The sequence below is a fragment of the Bos grunniens genome, chromosome 21 (assembly GCF_055505025.1).
Source record: "Bos grunniens cultivar Pamir isolate PY7600 chromosome 21, Bosgru_T2T1.0, whole genome shotgun sequence".
In the NCBI taxonomy this organism is placed as follows: Eukaryota; Metazoa; Chordata; class Mammalia; order Artiodactyla; family Bovidae; genus Bos; species Bos grunniens.
In genome coordinates, this window is record NC_141185.1 from 28653509 (window position 1) to 28671316 (window position 17808).

General features: G+C 37.1%; 1 protein-coding gene and 1 pseudogene across 22 annotated transcripts in view; both read left to right on the forward strand.

Moving 5' to 3' along the window:
• Positions 1-17808, forward strand: part of HEATR5A (HEAT repeat containing 5A) — a 103727-nt gene that overhangs the window by 10432 nt on the left and 75487 nt on the right. For 20 of the 21 annotated variants that reach the window (XR_015149787.1, XR_015149789.1, XR_015149790.1 and 17 more), the window contains 5 exons: positions 8541-8726; positions 10242-10453; positions 12937-13045; positions 16179-16328; positions 16990-17164. Coding sequence is in view for 16 of the 21 variants with exons in the window: in XM_086363737.1 (XP_086219863.1) it covers positions 8592-8726; positions 10242-10453; positions 12937-13045; positions 16179-16328; positions 16990-17164 (781 nt within the window). In the remaining 5 variants the exon portion in view is untranslated. Of the gene's footprint in view, positions 1-8540; positions 8727-9488; positions 9588-10241; positions 10454-12936; positions 13046-16178; positions 16329-16989; positions 17165-17808 lie in introns of those variants that run through there. The other variant, XM_086363750.1, reaches the window with a different exon arrangement.
• On the forward strand, positions 10666-12901 carry LOC147349310 (basic helix-loop-helix ARNT-like protein 1 pseudogene; annotated as a pseudogene). Its single transcript, XR_015149793.1, has one exon. The product of XR_015149793.1 is annotated as a basic helix-loop-helix ARNT-like protein 1 pseudogene (transcript).

Here is a 17808-nt window from a genome sequence, read left to right on the forward strand (position 1 = left end):
GGGTCATGTTGTCATATGACTTAAGAAACATGAATTAAATTGATTTTATGGGAATTGTATTCAGAATTCCAAAAATCAAATATTAAAATTTATGGTGCAACAAGCCATTTTTAGCTCAGAATGGGTGTGGTGTGAAACTTGGTTGAAAGTTATGAATAACACAGATTTTTATGTGAACTGATAAATCATTTGGTTAATTAAAACTGTTCTTTTTTTCTTCACTCTTCTTCCAGGAGTAGTAAAGAAAAGATTGTTTATATTTAGAATTCTGAATGTTAGATAATTTGATCCAAAATATTAACCAGAAATGGCTACTTTTAAGTAGCAGTGTGACATTGTCTTGTTACATATTCTTCTACTTGCTATAAAAATCCTATCATAGTATAACTAAAAGGGAATTAAAAATTTTTTGAATTATAGTGGTCTCTAATGATTAGTATTTAAAGATTGTGCTCTATAGAACACTGAGTTCTCAGGATTCCCAGCAGGGGGAGGAAAAGAAAAAGGTAGAAATTGGGCAAAGGTCAGTACATAAAATATGCTGAGAAACGTCAAGTGCCATACATACACACACACACACACCCCCTTCTGGCAGTATATAATGTACATTACATATAGCACGTGTGGAGACCCTCTATAGGAAGGAAGACTGCCAACTTGGTGTTTCCTGAAAAGATTAGGATTCCGTTCCCTCACATACAACACAAATCCTCATTTCCTCGTTCTTTTTCACTACTGTTCTACACAACGCTTTTTAGGAAACACTGCTTTACCTGTGGGGATGCTCTCAATAGGTTAACCTGTTAAAATTTATGCACTTGTAGTTTCTACAATTACAGTTTTTAATGAGAGCCTGATAGTGTCTGAAAATGTCAAAGAATCATTTCTCTAATGATGGACTTGCAGGTTTTCAGTTTTCACCTCTCACAATGCTCTAATCAATGCTTACACTTCTGATATTTTCCTTTTCCTTTCTCTGCCACGAATTTTCAAAAACTCATCCTTTGGTCAGGTGGTTTTGATGTTTTTTGACTTCTTTATATTTTCCAAAAGAGTTGAACCTATTTGTACTGTCACTATAAACCTATCAGCTTTTCTAAAATCTCAGTTTGGCTGTGAAATTTTTGCATTTATAATATTTAGATTTAATGTACACATATTGAATCACTCAGCTAAATTCTTACTGAGCTTAATCAATATTGTACACTTAACATTTTAAGTATTTGACTAATGACAACTGGTTTATTTAGAGTTATTACAGAGTATTAGAACGTCTAAGTTCATACCAAGTAATATCATAGATTTGAATTTCATTGTCATTTTCCTGCTATTTTCTAAAGCAATTTCGGTTTCTTTGGGCTTATCTAAAAATAATAAGTTAAATCTTTTTTACCCAAGGTAATAAATGAATTATAGGAGAGTAGGGGACACTCATCAGCTATTAAAATACCTACATTATCTAGTTTCCGTATTCTTTGTAGATGAATAGTGCTAGTTTTATTTTTTTTTTAAACATTTGGTTATTTCTAGTTAAAAACATCCTTTTACAAAGAAGACAAAGTGAAGTCAAAGACAGAAGCAAACAGGGCGTGGGCTTCTTATAAGCTCTTGGTCCAAAACCTGGACGTGATTTTCCGCGTGGACAATAGGGATGACTGGCCAGCAGAGGGATGACTTTGAGGGGGTGGCTGGAGCTGCAGCCTAGTCGCCTAGTCACCTCACCATGTGAGAATTAAATGAAAACTCCCATTATCATAGCACCTCAGCCTCCAGAGATTCTGTTAAGTTGGTTTAGGCTCAAAAAACTTTGTATTTTTTAAAAGCAACCAGAGTTGCTATTAACCAGAGTGGTCTATTTTGTTATAGGTCTACTATTTTGACATGCTCAGCTTTTTTAACAGTTTACCTACCTCATCTGTGTTCTTCCTTTTGCTGTTTTCCCAACACTGCCTTTTTAATTGTTTGACCCTTGTCCCTGAAGGAGTTGAGAGGTAAAACTGATTTTGTGATTTACCAAAAGGTGTAGGGCAAAATATTGGGGCTTCCCAGGTGACACTACTGGTAAAGAATCCACCTGCCAGTGCAGGACCTGCAAGGGACGCAAGTTCGATCCCTGGGTTGGGAGGATCCCCTGGAGGAGGGCATGGCAACCCAGGTGATTCTTGCCTAGAGAATCGCTTGGACAGAAGAGCCTGGCAGGCCACAGTCCATAGGGTCACAAAGAGGTGGAACGACTGAGCATGCCCATATGCTTGGGGAAATCGGCAGAGTGAGCCCAAATATAAAGTAAGGCCCCACCTCCACCACCATGCTCTGTTTGTTCTACACTTTTGTCCCTTACATTTTAATGTCAGAAATGCTGTTTTCCCTTTTTTTCCAGTGGAAAGGTTTCCTAGCACTGAGGAAAGAGAATGAGCTTTGTTCCCAAAGAGACCTGGGTTTGTTCTCATCTCTCCTGTTTACTGGCATCAAAGTTTTTTTTTTTTTAATGTAAAATGGGGACCAGTAATACTTGCTTTCTTTCCTGTGATGATTAGAGATTTAAGCACCTAAAAAGATCTTGGCTCAGTGAATAATAGCTGCTTTTCTGCAGGGCAGCAGTGGAGATGCAGACAGACCAGACTTATGGACAGAGAGCAGGAAGGAGCCAATGGGACAAAAGGAGAGAGTAGTATTGAAACATATACATTACCATGTGTAAAATTAAGGCAGCCAGTGGAAATTCGCTGTATGATGCAGGGAGCTCAAATCTGGTGCTCAGTGACAACCTAGAGGGATACGATGGAGTGGGAGGTGGGAAGGAGGTTCAAGAGGTTGGGGACATGTGGCTGATTTCATGTTGATATATGGCAGAAACCAACACAATATTGTAAAGCAATTATCCTCCAGTTAAAAATCAGTAAATTTTAAAAATTAATGAAATTTAAAAAGAAAAAGAATAGCTACTGTCATCAGGTTGTGTTTTGGGAATTAGTGGGAAAGTGAGAGGCTTTGCCATGAACTGCAGCAGGTAATAGGTGTGTCCTTCCCACTTGCGTTACCAAGGTGATGCTAACAAATGGTATTGTGAATTATAAAAGTAAGGAATCAGTGGAAGTTCAGTTTATTGGTTTTTAAGGGTTTCATTTTAAAAGTTTTAAAATCATAAAAAATCTGGAGACTAGAGAAAATAGCATTACCCACAGTGCTACTGCTTTAATAATCATTGCTAACGTTTTGAATCAGAAAAATACCAGGAGCATCTCACAATTTAAATGATGGCTAGAAAAGCCCAACACTTTATGAAGCATATCTATAATAAAAGAAATCTTGTACCGAGTGAAGACAGTATTAATAGGGGAATTAATCCTGAAAGACTTCCTGAAGGATTTATTTTTAATAAAGGTAGATTTTGAAATAGTTTATTGTAGGAAGAAGCAAGGTGCTTCAGATTTAAAAAATAAGATGCAGATAGGATTTTCAAATCATCAAGATGAAACTATTAACTCTGGAATCACAAGTGACTTGCTTTAATATTTGTTTTACTCTACAATCAGTGAAGACTGTACTTAGGGATATTTAAAGTACAGTGACAAAAAGACCTTATTTGCTTTCTACCAGGGGCAGCCTTCCTTAGGCAACATCTTAATTATGACCTAACGCTCTGTGTAATTTGTGAGTTCCTATTTTGTTACCTATAATTGTGCAAAGCCTGAATCACAGGTCATAGGGAGTGTCAGGTCAGTAAAAAATGATCCATCTTCTTTTAGATTAAATCTTGTGGGGATTCAGATCAAGCTGCCCAGAAGGTGTCACTTTTGCATGAGGATTCTTTTGAACCCATGGGTTCAAGAGAAAATATTGTCCTCCCTTAACTACTTAGAATAATTTAAATTGGGGACTTGTCTCAGGGAAGAGTTGTTATTGGAGGTAAATTTTTTCTAAGTAGCCCCGTCTCTGTCAGAGCAAACATCTATTTACCGAACATCTTACTCCCCTTAGTCATCCTGTGACTGTTCCTGTCCTTGAAGCCTCAGGCTCCCTCGGCTTAGAGTGGCATAATACCTCATTTTACCTTTCTGTCTCTCAACACTTCATGTATCTGGGTTCTTTGATCTTCCTGTGTCGGGGGGTTCCTTATGTCTGGAATTGAATTTTTTCTCCTGTTTATCTGTCCCATGCCAATTTAATTCCTAGACCAGAATTCAGAAAAACCTAGAAGGGTAGAGGAATGTTTCCTCCCTCCCCAACAAAGCTAATTACTGTTTTGGTTTTTTTGTTTGTTTGTTTTGAAAGGTATAGATTTTAAGATTTATGTGTGTACCCTGAAATATGGGAGATTCTTGAGAGGATTTTTTTTGTTTCTTTTCTTTTTACTCTATGCTCTTTAAACAAAACTGAGAAACTAAAAGCTGGAGGCGGAGTTGCAGCTGCTGTGATGTCTTTTAAAGACTTGAGAGGCCAAGAAAAGTAATTTAAATTTGAGACATTCCAAAACTTTAACTGCATGATACATTCTAGATTCAGTTCCATTTACTGAATGGCTTGTTCATTTTGTAAATTGATCTTTTATTGCTCAGGAAAGAAAGAAAACCAATTTGACAAACCTGTCTTATTTGTGTTTGAGGGGGTCTCTTTATTTGTGATTTTTTTTTTCTCCATACATTCTTCAAAATGATATAATAAATCATTTTAAGAAACTAAAATGACCAAAAATATTAAGAAGACTTTTCCCCCTGCATGAAATTGAGCATATGTTCCCCCAAATGACATACGTTCTCAAAATAGTTATGCTCCCCAAAAGTCCTTTGTAGATATGGTGATCATTTCAAATATTAGTAAATGTCAAATCATTATGTAGTACACCTGAAACTAACGTAATATTGTACATCAAGTATATATTAGTAAAAACGAATGAATGAATAAAATTCCTGGCTTCAAGGTATTTGATAGGCTTGATTGGATAAAAGGGTGGCAGCATAGTATGTAGCGGTTAAAGCGCATATATCTCGAGTTACATCGCTTCAGTGTATGACCATTTTCTGTGTAACCTTAGAAAAGTGACTCAGCTTCTCTGTGCCTCAGTTTCCTCGTCTTAAAATGGTGCTAATAAAAATAACTACCCATGGACAGTTCTGCAACTTATTCAAGAATATTTAAAGCTCTTAGAGCTGTGCTTGGACTATAATTAGTGATCAGTAATAATTAGTGTCTGTCAAAAATAATGGTTGGCCTTATAGTTGGTACAGTGGTTTGATGACACCTTTTTTTCAAATAGTATAACTGTACCTTGAAAAATACATTGTTATATGTGTTCACTTTTAATAAATTAATCACTCTGTAACCTCTCCCGAGAAGCATAAAAATGGAAAATAAGAGAAAAATTAGACAAATAAGCATTCTCCAGGTATGTATAGCCATAGGGCTGTAGTTGAATTAAAACATACAGTAGATTGACTGTATTTGTATTTATCATCCTTAAGTTACACTGTAGGTTAGAGCAGGAACATCTGTTGTTTGCAAAGTGCATTTACTTATGTCATTGATAATACATATGTGGAGATCAGAGGCCGTTGTAGATTTGGGGGTTTGGATGTGGGATTACCAGTGTGAATTGTCTACTTCGTAAGAGTAATTTATATGAGGAATGTATTGAGGGCATGGGAGATAAACTTTATGCCCTGCTTATGATCTCAAGCTCTTTACTGAATTATTTATTATTGCATTGTGTTAGCTATTTTGCTTCTTGATAGATCATTTTACACCACAATATTGCTTCTGCCTAAGGAAAAAAAAAGTCTCTTCAGCAGTCCTAATGACCTCTAAAAAGGGTAATTTGATTCTTAAGATAGGGTTTTGACTTGCCCTGGTGGTTACAAGAAATTTTCTCTGTGACGCTCAGGTTATTTTTTTTCTTCCTCACGCAATAGCAGATACTGAGTACAAACTTGCTTTTCTCCTTTGGTATACTTAGATTTCTTCTGGAAATTATTTCTGTAGTGTTTATTACCTTTACTGTGCATATTTTCATCACTTCACTTTGATAAATGAAGAAAGAAAAGGAGGGTTTCTTGCCCAAGCCAGAGGGCGAAAGTAAGGTAAAGCAAGAGCAGGAGCTGAAAACTTGAATCCCCATAGAAGTTGGCAAATAATGTAAATGAATAATGTAAATGAATAAGAGTCCCTGCTCCCCTTAGATTCAGTCATTCATTGCTGTATGGGATATGGACCCAGATTTTTGTGTGAAATCTTGTGTTTAAATGTTAGTAACCAGTTTTTTCCCCAGTACATATATTGCAGGTGAAATTTAGCCAACAGTTCATCAATTTGCAACTACTGTCTTTTAAAGAGGCTCTTTTCAGTTATATCACAATTATTACAGTGTTATAGTCTAGGTAATTTCATACCCATAAACTCTCTAGGAGAAAAAGGAAAGAAAAGCCTTCCTCATGTCTCCCATCTGATTTTCTAATACTGCTTACTACACGTGCATGCTTGCTAAGTGGCTTCAGTCCTGTCCGACTCTTTTTGTGACCCTGTGGACTATAGTGCACCAGGCTCCTCTGTCCATGGGATTCTCCAGGCAAGAATACTGGAGTGAATTGCCATGCCCTTCTCCAGGGGATCTTCCCAACCCAGAGATTGAACCCATATCTCTTACATCTACCTGCATTGGCAAACAGGTTCTTTACCACTAGTGCCACCTGGGAAGTGCACATCTTACTGGCTTCTCTGCAAAAGACTGAGGTTTATTTAGGGGGAATATGGGTTATGTATTTTATATGGTTTAGTTTAATTACCTGTGGCATTCTGTTTGTATTTCTATGCATTTCGAATTACATGTTTCTGTTTAGCTTAACAGGTTTATTTATAATGTATTAAAGTTATTTTTTATACTTCAATATGGGATAGATGTCGGAGAAGGCAATGGCACCCCACTCCAGTACTCTTGCCTGGAAAATCCCATGGACGGAGGAGCCTGGTAGGCTGCAGTCCATGGGGTCGCTGGGAGTCGGACACGACTGGGCGACTTCACTTTCACTTTTCACTTTCATGCACTGGAGAAGGAAATGGCAACCCACTCCAGTGTTCTTGCCTGGAGAATCCCAGGGATGGGGGAGCCTAGTGAGTTGCCGTCTATGGGGTCGCACAGAGTCGGACACGACTGAAGTGACTTAGCAGCAGCAGCAGCAGCATGGGATAGATGTACCCACCTTATATGTATATGATACCTTCTCTGTTGTTTAATGTTCTTGATGATAGCTGTTACTCCTGGAAGTAGTAGTGTAATTTGTTTTTAAGCCAGCTTATGTTTTTAAAAATTTTTTCTCCTTAAATAATTTTTCCAACTTTTTTATTGCAATATTTAAAAAATTACAGAAAAATTGAGGAATAGTAAAATGATCGCTCACATATGTACTACCTACAATATTCATCTGTTAACATTTTGCCCATATTTTGTGGCTAACTGATTGATATACTTAACCATTTGAAAATGAGTTGCAGACATTATACTGTTTTATTGCCGTATACTTGAGCATGCACCTAGAAATAAAAAAATCCATAATCAGAAATGCCATCTTGTAAATTTGCATGTGAGTGAGTGTATATGTATTTTACCCACATGCTTGTATGTTGTGTATATTCTAGAAAGTTACTAGAGTATACCCAGGAGATGCTCATGAATCTAAAAACAAAACCTCTTCTATTGATTATTTGTTACGAGAGAAGTGAAGGCTGTATTGGATCTGGGTCATAACAAATAATGATCTGTATTCTACAGTCCTTGGATGGCATCCATCCAAGTGCCTTTAAAAACATGAGTTTGCTTTCACAACAAGGTTCACAGAGATAGGGAGACTATCTGTACTGGTAGAGATGGGATTTTCCCTAAAAACTCCTAGCCTCAGGCAGTGTCTTTATTAGATTGGAGAAACAGATGCTAATGGGAATAAGTACCTTTGCTCAAGTCTTGGTGCTCAGTTGATCAGTCATATCCAACTCTTTGAGACCCTGTGAACTGTAGCCTGCCAGGCTCCTCTGTCCATGGGATTTTTCAGGCAAGAATACTGGAGTGGGTTGCTATTTCCTTCTCTTGGATCTCCACATAAATGACAGGTTATGTGTGGAGGCAAAGGCCCTGGGAGACCTCAAGCTTTACTGTAAAGTATAATAGGAAGTCTAGGTATTTGGTAATTGTTAATACATACTCACAAGCCATTTTAGTAAAAAAAAGTGCTTATGTTACAGAGAAAACTGAAAGTCTTCACACTTGAGTAATCTTAACTGTAAAATTTTCAAAATTTTAATGAAATGTCTCCTATTTGGCAAGTTTTGACATATGAAATCAACAATCCTACTCTGTTCTGCTTATCTACTCTCGGAAAAGGGGGTTTTATGTCAATAAGTTTACTATTGGGAATTTTCCAGTTTTACCTTAGAGCTGTTAGGAAAGATGTCTCCATTTATTTATGCTTCGTGCTTTTCTGTGGAAGATTTGCAGTATTGTGATTGCTTTCCTTTTCATTCTTCTTTTAAAATATTATTTTCCTTTATTATAGGTATATGACTAAAGTTTAATGAGAAGAATCGTGACCAGCTAGGAGACTTTTATGCAAGGAATGGAATTAGCTCATAGCTTATTGCTGAATGAAGAAGCATACAGTCAACTGGGTGAAGTTCAGAAGGCAGAGTTTATTTTTGATTGGTTGAGATATTTGGAGAAACTCTTGGTTGCAACCAGCAGGGTGAGTAACATTGCAAAAACTGTTTTCCAAGGTCTTTGGTTTTTTTTTAAGTGCCAGATAATGTTTAATTCCTTTGGTTTACTTTTCTGGTTCTGTCCAGCATAACCTAAATTAGCTTTCAAAGGTTAGACCTTAATAAGATTTTACAATGAACTAGTAGGTTTCTTCTGCTTGAAAGAACAGGAAGAAATTAACCAATATTTATAACATTACTTTCAAATACGTTAAAAACTAATTCCAGAGCACAGTGTGTTAAATTTCATCATTGTTATCTTCTTACCTGTGTCCCTCCATATGCATGACGTCCTGGAACAGTATCGCACTAAATAATGTTATGGGAGTTTCACTTAAAAGGGTGAACTCTTGAAGGGGAATATGAGCTGAGGAGTCTTTGAGTAAACATATTCTCTCTTAAAAGTTTATAAAATAGGTACTACAAAGAAGAAAGCTAATTCATATCCTTTACCTACATTCAACAACTGTTTACATTTTGCCAAGATCAATTGATTTACAGAGCCATGCGAGTTGCTACTTTATTTCTAAATACTTTGTATCTCCTAAAAATAAAGGTATTCCACAGAATAACAATACCTTACATAATGCAAAAATGTTGCAAAGACACTACTCATGGAGACATTTAGAATTTATAAATGACAAAGATCCATAGCCTAAATTAACAAGTGTTTTATTGTGAAAGTTGAAGCCTCAGGAAGCATCTGAATACCATGACAACTGTGATAATACTCTGTTCTCCTTTTTTAGAGAGTAGATAAGTAAAATGGAGTCACAGCATGGCATTTACATGCATAAGCTTGCAGAAAGAAAATTGCGCTAAACTAGGAAACAATCTGAGTAAAACAGGTAACTGTTAAAAGGTCAGCTCTGGTTGTAGGTTGTTCGCTGATGCAGATATATATCAGGCAGGGACTTAAGAACTAAGAAGTGCTGCTGCTGCTAAGTCACTTCAGTCATGTCCGACTCTGTGCGACCCCATAGACGGCAGCCCACCAGGCTCCCCCGTCCCTGGGATTCTCCAGGCAAGAACACTGGAGTGGGTTGCCATTTCCTTCTCCAGTGCATGAAAGTGAAAAGTGAAGGTGAAGTTGCTCAGTCATGTCCGACTCTTCTCGACCCCATGGACTGCAGCCTACCAGGCTCCTCCACCCATGGGATTTTCCAGGCAAGAGTACTGGAGTGGGTTGCCATTGCTAGTTAAGATATAAATTTGTTCTACGTTTCAAACCTAAGAAGAAAGAGAAAAAATGGAACCCTTGTCTTGTTCACAGACTCCAGTATATTGTGGTCCAGAATTTATTCTCTGGAGATACCAGCAATGCAGCAAACTACTTGCTTGTGAGGTGTAATAATTATGCCACCAACTTATTTGTAATATTTAGTTAAAATAATTTTTCATTTTTCTAGAGGCTTTTGGTTCTTAATTACATGAAAGCAAAATCATATTATAGAAGTACATGTAATTGCATTGATGATAATCTTTGTTCACTTCATTTGTAGAGTGATGTAAGGGAGAAACAGAAGACTCTTGTGGAACAGCTCCTGTCTTTGCTGAACAGCTCGCCAGGGCCTCCTACTCGTAAACTCCTTGCTAAGAATCTAGCCCTTCTTTATAGTATTGGAGACACGTTCTCTGTTTATGAGACAATCGATAAATGTAATGATCTTATTCGAAGCAAAGATGATTCTCCAAGTTATCTTCCCACTAAACTGTAAGTTAATATTGAAACTGAATATAAGAGATCTTTGTTGTATCATTTTTATAAAGAACTCAAACTTTGCTGTATAGTAGAAATTAGCACAACCTTGTTAATCAACTCTGTTTAGTAAAATAATTTTTTTTAAAGAACTAAACTACTTGATAATTATTATAAAAATGAATACAAATTGTTTTCCTCATTTTCTTAAAAATATGTAGCTTTTTTTTTTTTTTTTATAGAACAAGGGAAACATTTATTAAAAATATTTAACTAATACATTATACTTTAACCCATATTTATAGTAAAGGATTCTTACAAGGAAGAATAAACGGTTTTATGATACAATTAGTATAAGAAATATCCACATGGGGAACTTCTTTGTAGTGTAAAAACACCATACATCTGAAATGACCATTTGCATATAAAAGCTACCAATGATGCTTCTGTGCACAATGATTAAAAAATTCAACACAAACAGAATCCAAAATATACAATTAATGCAAGCTATCCACAGCTAGCCCAATAATCAATGATGAGGAAACACTGGAGCAGGCTTTAGTTCCACTTTTTCTGAAGTTACACATTGTTAAGATTGACTTGTATCAATGGCTCTGAGATGGCTTTTATGAAGACAGTACATAAAAGCTGTTCTCTCCTTATCCAGTAAGCTTCACAGACTGTATAACTCCATCAGTAATGCACTTTGATACTGCAGCTGTCGCCAAAGCAACATATAGTGTTTACAGCGGCCATGGCAAGTCGCTAAAGTCAACAGGGCCACCAAGCCCAGCATCTGCTTCCAAAAGGCTCATTATGACAGCCATTGCTGCTTCATCATTACTGGGACTACTTGAGCCTTGATCGTTGTCTATCATGTCTATTTGAAAAGCTGGCCGCCCACAAAGATGGGGCTGGATGAAGACAACGAACCAGACAACGAGGGGTGTAATCTTAGCTGCCTTGTCGCCATTGGACGGCTGCACTCTCACATGGTTCCACAACCGGCAAACGGGGAAATCAGGGTGAAGTCAATGGAATATGTCTCCCGGCACGCGATAGATGGGAAGTTTGTTTTTGTAGACCAGAGGGCAACAGCTATTTTGGCATATTTACCACAAGAACTTCTAGGCACGTCGTGTTATGAGTATTTCCACCAAGACGACATAGGACATCTCGCAGAATGTCATAGGCAAGTTTTACAGTCAAGAGAAAAGATTACCACTAATTGCTACAAGTTTAAAATCAAAGATGGTTCTTTCATCACACTACGGAGTCGGTGGTTCAGTTTCATGAACCCTTGGACCAAGGAAGTGGAATACATTGTCTCCACGAACACCGTTGTTTTAGCCAACGTCCTGGAAGGCGGGGACCCCAGCTTCCCGCAGCTCACAGCGTCCCCCCACAGCATGGACAGCATGCTGCCCTCTGGAGAAGGTGGCCCGAAGAGGACCCACCCCACTGTTCCAGGGATTCCAGGGGGAACCAGGGCTGGGGCAGGAAAAATAGGTCGAATGATTGCTGAGGAAATCATGGAAATCCACAGGATAAGAGGGTCATCACCTTCCAGCTGTGGCTCCAGCCCATTGAACATCACAAGTACACCTCCCCCTGATGCCTCTTCTCCAGGAGGCAAGAAGATTTTAAATGGAGGGACTCCAGACATTCCTTCCAGTGGCCTACTACCAGGGCAGGCTCAGGAGAACCCAGGTTATCCATATTCTGATAGCTCTTCTATTCTTGGTGAAAACCCTCACATAGGCATAGACAAAATATGTAGCTTTTGAAAAGATCTAATATTTTCCCATTGAGAAATAGTTCTTTTAAAAATTTTAGACATGTGAAGCTTAGATTTGGGAATCAAAACCGTCTGATTAATATTTTAGCCGTTGAGTGTTTAAGGAACAAGTATGTTAAATTCTTCATGTTTTGGATGTTCTTTTAGTTTATTAGTTCTTAGTAGTGAAGATTAATAGTAAATATATAGAACAATACTTTTCTAAGATCCTAAAAGAACAACTAAGTTTCTTTCTCCATAGGACTCAGTTCATTTTATCACCTGTTGTTTAGAGAAGGCTATTTACGATGTATGGCTCCATGGTACTAATTTTATAGAAATTTTTTTATTGATTTAATTTTTAGCTTATGATAGAATATGCTTTTCCATAAAATGTTGAGACTTGATGAGAACACTGTTCTTTTTCTTTTAAGACTGTCTTTGATTATCTAACATATGAAGCTCAGTTCTATTAAAAAATTTGGAGGAATGGAGTCTTTGGGCTGAGATTTAAATTAGTTGAAGATAGATCTTTTTAACATTCTTATATTGAAAATGTAATCATTTGATACTCCAGTGTCATTCCTTATGACTTAACAGTGGAGTAGATTCTGGGAAATTTATCCTTTAAAAATTTAAGTAGTCATCTTTGCATGTCCTAAGATCCTTTTTTTCCTGTTTTTTCATTCCTGACTGATTTCTAATTGAAATGTCGTTTCAGCGCTGCTGTGGTGTGTTTGGGTTCCTTGTACAAGAAGTTGGGTAGAATTTTAGGTAACACCTTTACTGATACGGTGGGGAATATTCTCAAAGCCATGAAGAGTGCAGAGGTAAATACAGATTTTATAGTTTCTTGAGCTAATAAAAGAGCCTTATCTGTGACAAGCATACATAGTATATGTGTAAATATATCCATAAATGACATACTTTTAGGTAGTGCACCTATGTACTTTGTATATTAAATCTTTATTAGAAAAACAATAATGCAGTAAAATTTTGTGTATTCAGACTAATTCCAGTGGACACAAACTAAGGTGTTTCTCTGGCAGACCTGTCCTGCTCCTCCTTGTTTCACCTTTTCCATCTCATGCTACTTACTAGTGCCAGAGCAAGTGCTTGCCACCAAGGGTCCAGATACATAATGGGTAATGACCGTCTACCTGATGGATGGATTAGTATTCTACCAGCATCAGCAGGGAGTAAGGAATAAAATCAGGGTAGGAAAGAGTGTGAAGGACATAAGCTTGACTAGGACCTGGATGACCTTTTAATTGCCAGGGGTGAATATATTCTCAGCCTTAGCCTCACTGATATGTTGGTATCATTTACCATTGTGAAACACCCTTTGTCTTTATCAGACTTCTAAGATATACTGTAATTTTTTGCCAACTAAAGTTTTACCAATCACGTTTTGAGATTCAAACATTTGTATGTTTGTATATCAAAAATTTTAAATCTGTGGTTCCTCATATTTAAGGATAACTCAGCACCTTTAAATATTAAAAAAAAAAATCGCACTAGTTCTTATTCTTACATTACTTTGAAGAAGTCTAGAAAATTAGTAAAAATGCAGGACTGTCACACACCTTTCTTTAACTATATCAGGATAAAACATGGGAAAATTCAAGTATAAAATATGCCAAATTTCAAGAAGAATGTAACTGATTATAGAACTTTACAGAGAAGTGAAATCCATAATATAAAACTGGTGAGAAAATCAACTCAGCAGATTACTTCTCAGCAGTAGTAGCTTTCACAAAGATTGAAGAAGATGATTAAGGAGGAGAGATTGTTAACATCCATAAACATGGTTTTATTTAAAAGGACGTGTCTGTAAAAACTTTTTTTTACTGAAGTGTGTCCACTTTAAACTTTTTTTTCCTCTTAGCGCCATTGATAAAGCTATACTTTTTAGGGCTCATGGTTAACAGAGAATTACTCTATAAGTCTCAGAAAATATTAAGTTCTTGCTAAGTATTTTATTGCTCCTCCACTTTATAACCTTTATGATTGAGTTGATTTATCAGTACCACAGTGTTTTGGAAATATCAAAAGGGATTTCCACCTTTGATACACACCAGTAGTGATAGACAGTGTTTGAAACTGGCAGTATTTGAAAAAAAGTTAAGTTTCCCGTTGGACTCATTTTGCTATGTCCACCTGTAATTACTCACTATTATGCCCCTTTTGAACAAAAATTAATAACATTGCTATGAAAATGATATTGATGTTAGCTTACCTGTAGTAGCCTTAACTTCCTGAGATACACAAACAGGTACTATTTCTTGAGTGTTTACTGCGTGCTAGGCACTATGGTGAATGATTTCCCCACAGGCGCTTATTTACTGGCTCTATGGGATTCATCTTAACCTCGTTTTATTTTTATTTATTTATTTTTGGCCATGGTATGTAGCATGTGGGATCTTAGTTCCCAGACCAGGGATTGAACCAGTGCCCCCTACAGTGGAAGCCCAGAGTCTTAACCACTGGACCACCAGGGAAGTTCCTTATCCTCATTTTATAGTTGAAGAAATAAGTAAGAACAGCTTAAAGTCACATTGTTGCTAAGGTTCAGAGCCAGGATTCACACCCAGATCTTTTAAAATCTAAATTCAGACTTTAAACTTTGAGTTTACTCACACCAATAAATGATAAAAATATTCTGAACATTTACTGTGTGTCAGGCACTGTTCTCAGTAGTTCAGTTCAGTCATTGAGTCATGTCTGACTCTTTGCGACCCCATGGACTGCAGTACCCCAGGCCTCCTGTCCATCACCAACTCCTGGGGTTTACTCAAACTCATGTCCGTTGAGTTGGTGATGCCATCCAACCATCTCATCCTCTGTCGTCCCCTTCTCCTCCTACCTTAAATCTTTACCAGCATCAGCTTCTTTTCAAATGAGTCGGTTCTTCTCATGAGGTGGCCAAAGTATTGGAGTTTCATCTTCATCATCAGTCCTTCCAATGAATATTCAGGACTGATTTCCTTTAGGATGGACTGGTTGGATCTCCTTGCAGTCCAAGGGACTCTCAAGAGTCTTCTCCAACACCACAGAGTCTTCTCCAAAAGCATCAGTTCTTCAGCGCTCAGCTTTCTTTATAGTCCAACTCTCACATTTATACATGACTACTGGAAAAACCATAGCTTTGACTAGATGGACCTTTGTTGGCAATGTAATGTCTTTGCTTTTTAATATGCTGTCTAGGTTGGTCATCTTTTCTTCTAAGGAGTAAGCATCTTTTAATTTTAGGGCGGTGGTCACCATGTGCAGTAATGACATGTAGTAATTCATTTGATCCTCACAACAACCATATAACAGATAGAGAAACAGATTTGCCCAAAGACATGTAGCTAGTAGGTGGCAGACCATGCACTCTTACCATGTTACCTCATTTGTAACAACCATTTATTGAATGCTTAACAATGTGCAAGCTTTATGCCTGGTACTTCCATACAATTTCATTTAATCTGCGTGTCAACCCTATGAAATTTGTACTGTACTGAAGTATAATATATATTAATACAAATAGCACTGTAAAGTAGTAAACACTGGGCCTTCCCTGGTGATCCATTGGTTAAGATCTGCCTAGTAGTGCAGGGAACTCAGGTTTGATCCCTGGTCAGGGAACTAACATCCCATATGCTGCAGAGTGGCTAAGCCCTTGTGCCTCAACTACTGAACCTGTGCCACAATTAGAGCATCCTTGCATCACAGTGAAAGATCTGCATGCCATAACGAAGATCTGATGCACCCAAATACATAAGCTTTAAAGGAAGCATAAAAAAATAGTAAACACTGTGTAAAATAGAAATTATTCATGTTTTTAAATGTCAGAATAGGTTAATTAGTTTGTATAAAAATCCTACTATTTCTCTAAAATGTGAGATAAATTTCAATGCTCATGCTGTTTTTCACAGTGAACTTTTATTCCTGATCCTTAAATTTTTTACTCTTTGACAGTCACAAGGTCGTTATGAGATTATGCTGAGTCTGCAAAACATACTGAATGGACTGGGAGCTGCTGCTACCCCTTGCCACAGGGATGTTTATAAAGCTGCTAGATCTTGCTTAACAGATAGATCCATGGCTGTTCGTTGTGCTGCTGCAAAGGTAAAATAGTCTAATAAGCAGAATTTGTAAAAATTAATATAAAGACAACTTAATCAGTTAATCCCAGTGAAAACACTGGTAACCGCTACATGATCTCAGAGCTGCTACCTTGGTATTGAGGTGAGACTGTCTCATTTTAACATATGAGGAAAACAGGGCTGCAAGGGTTATGTGAATTTCCCAGGGTTCTTAAAAGTAGTTAGCAGCACATTGTCAGAAGTGGGGTCAAGTTGTCAGACTCCTAAGTATTCCTTCCATTCCACTGTCCCTCCTCTCTATGGGTGTGTAAAATTTACCTGTAAGGTTTGTGTTGTTTGAAAGTGACCTTTGTTTTTATCATGCTTTCTTAACATAGTGGGTTAGACAGTTAGTGTTTATGTTGGAATTAGTCTCATAATTGCTCATAGCCAACAGATAGCTTCTAAAGACATTTTTCATACCCCGCTGAATTAGAAATGGGTCTTTGTGGACACATTGCTTTATATATCGTAATTTTTATGGCTTATAGTTAGTATTCACTTGTCCCTGCAGTCATTATTTAGAGACTTTGGATTTGTGTATTCTTTTTGTTAGCTCTTGATAGGTTCTTCGACTTATGTATATCTGAACCTGACATTTCTATTTTGTGTTTCATTAATTTCTTTTTTTCCCAATTGAATAGTGTCTCCTTGAACTTCAGAATGAGGCCGTCTTTATGTGGAGTACAGACCTGGACAGTGTGGCCACACTATGCTTTAAATCCTTTGAAGGCTCCAATTATGATGTGCGGATTTCAGTTTCAAAACTACTAGGCACGGTGTTGGCTAAAGCCATAATTTCTAAACATCCAGGAACAGGTAAATTTATGTAATTGTTTTCATAATGTCTTCCATAACTTTTTCCCTGTTGACTTGAACAAACATACGTAGCATTACTGCTACCCCTTATTACTTCTGAAAAGAGGCAGAATATCAGGCAGATTTTAGCTTGGGAGCATTCAAAGTCCTCAGAGTTCATATTAAAACAATTCAGTGAAAGTTTGAGGAAAAACTTAAAAGAACTCTTAAATAAATGTGTTTTGTTCAGTCATTGTCTTCCTCTACACCATGGCCTTTGTTTTTTTTTTTTTTTTTGGTGTAAGTTAATTGTGGAGTGTTGCTCAGTAAGAAATAAGATCTGATTCTTGAGAATTTTTTTTTTAAGTAGCGTGCATCTGATTACATACATTTGGTTTGCCATCTTCTAGATTGGTATAAGGGAGCAATGATGTAAATAATTCCAAACAACAGATACTTGAAATTTGCTATATTTGGACAGTTTAGATAAGTTGCCAGGGATTTATGGAATCTTTTAAAGTTACTTCTTGAGAACTTAAAGGTTCGTATCTTCATTTCCCTTGTCTATTTATGGTCCCACTTTCCTAACTATTTTATACCTTCATCTTCTCCTATATTACTTTCATTTGATGGCCTATCTTCCATAGGCTCCCCCTACTAAATCT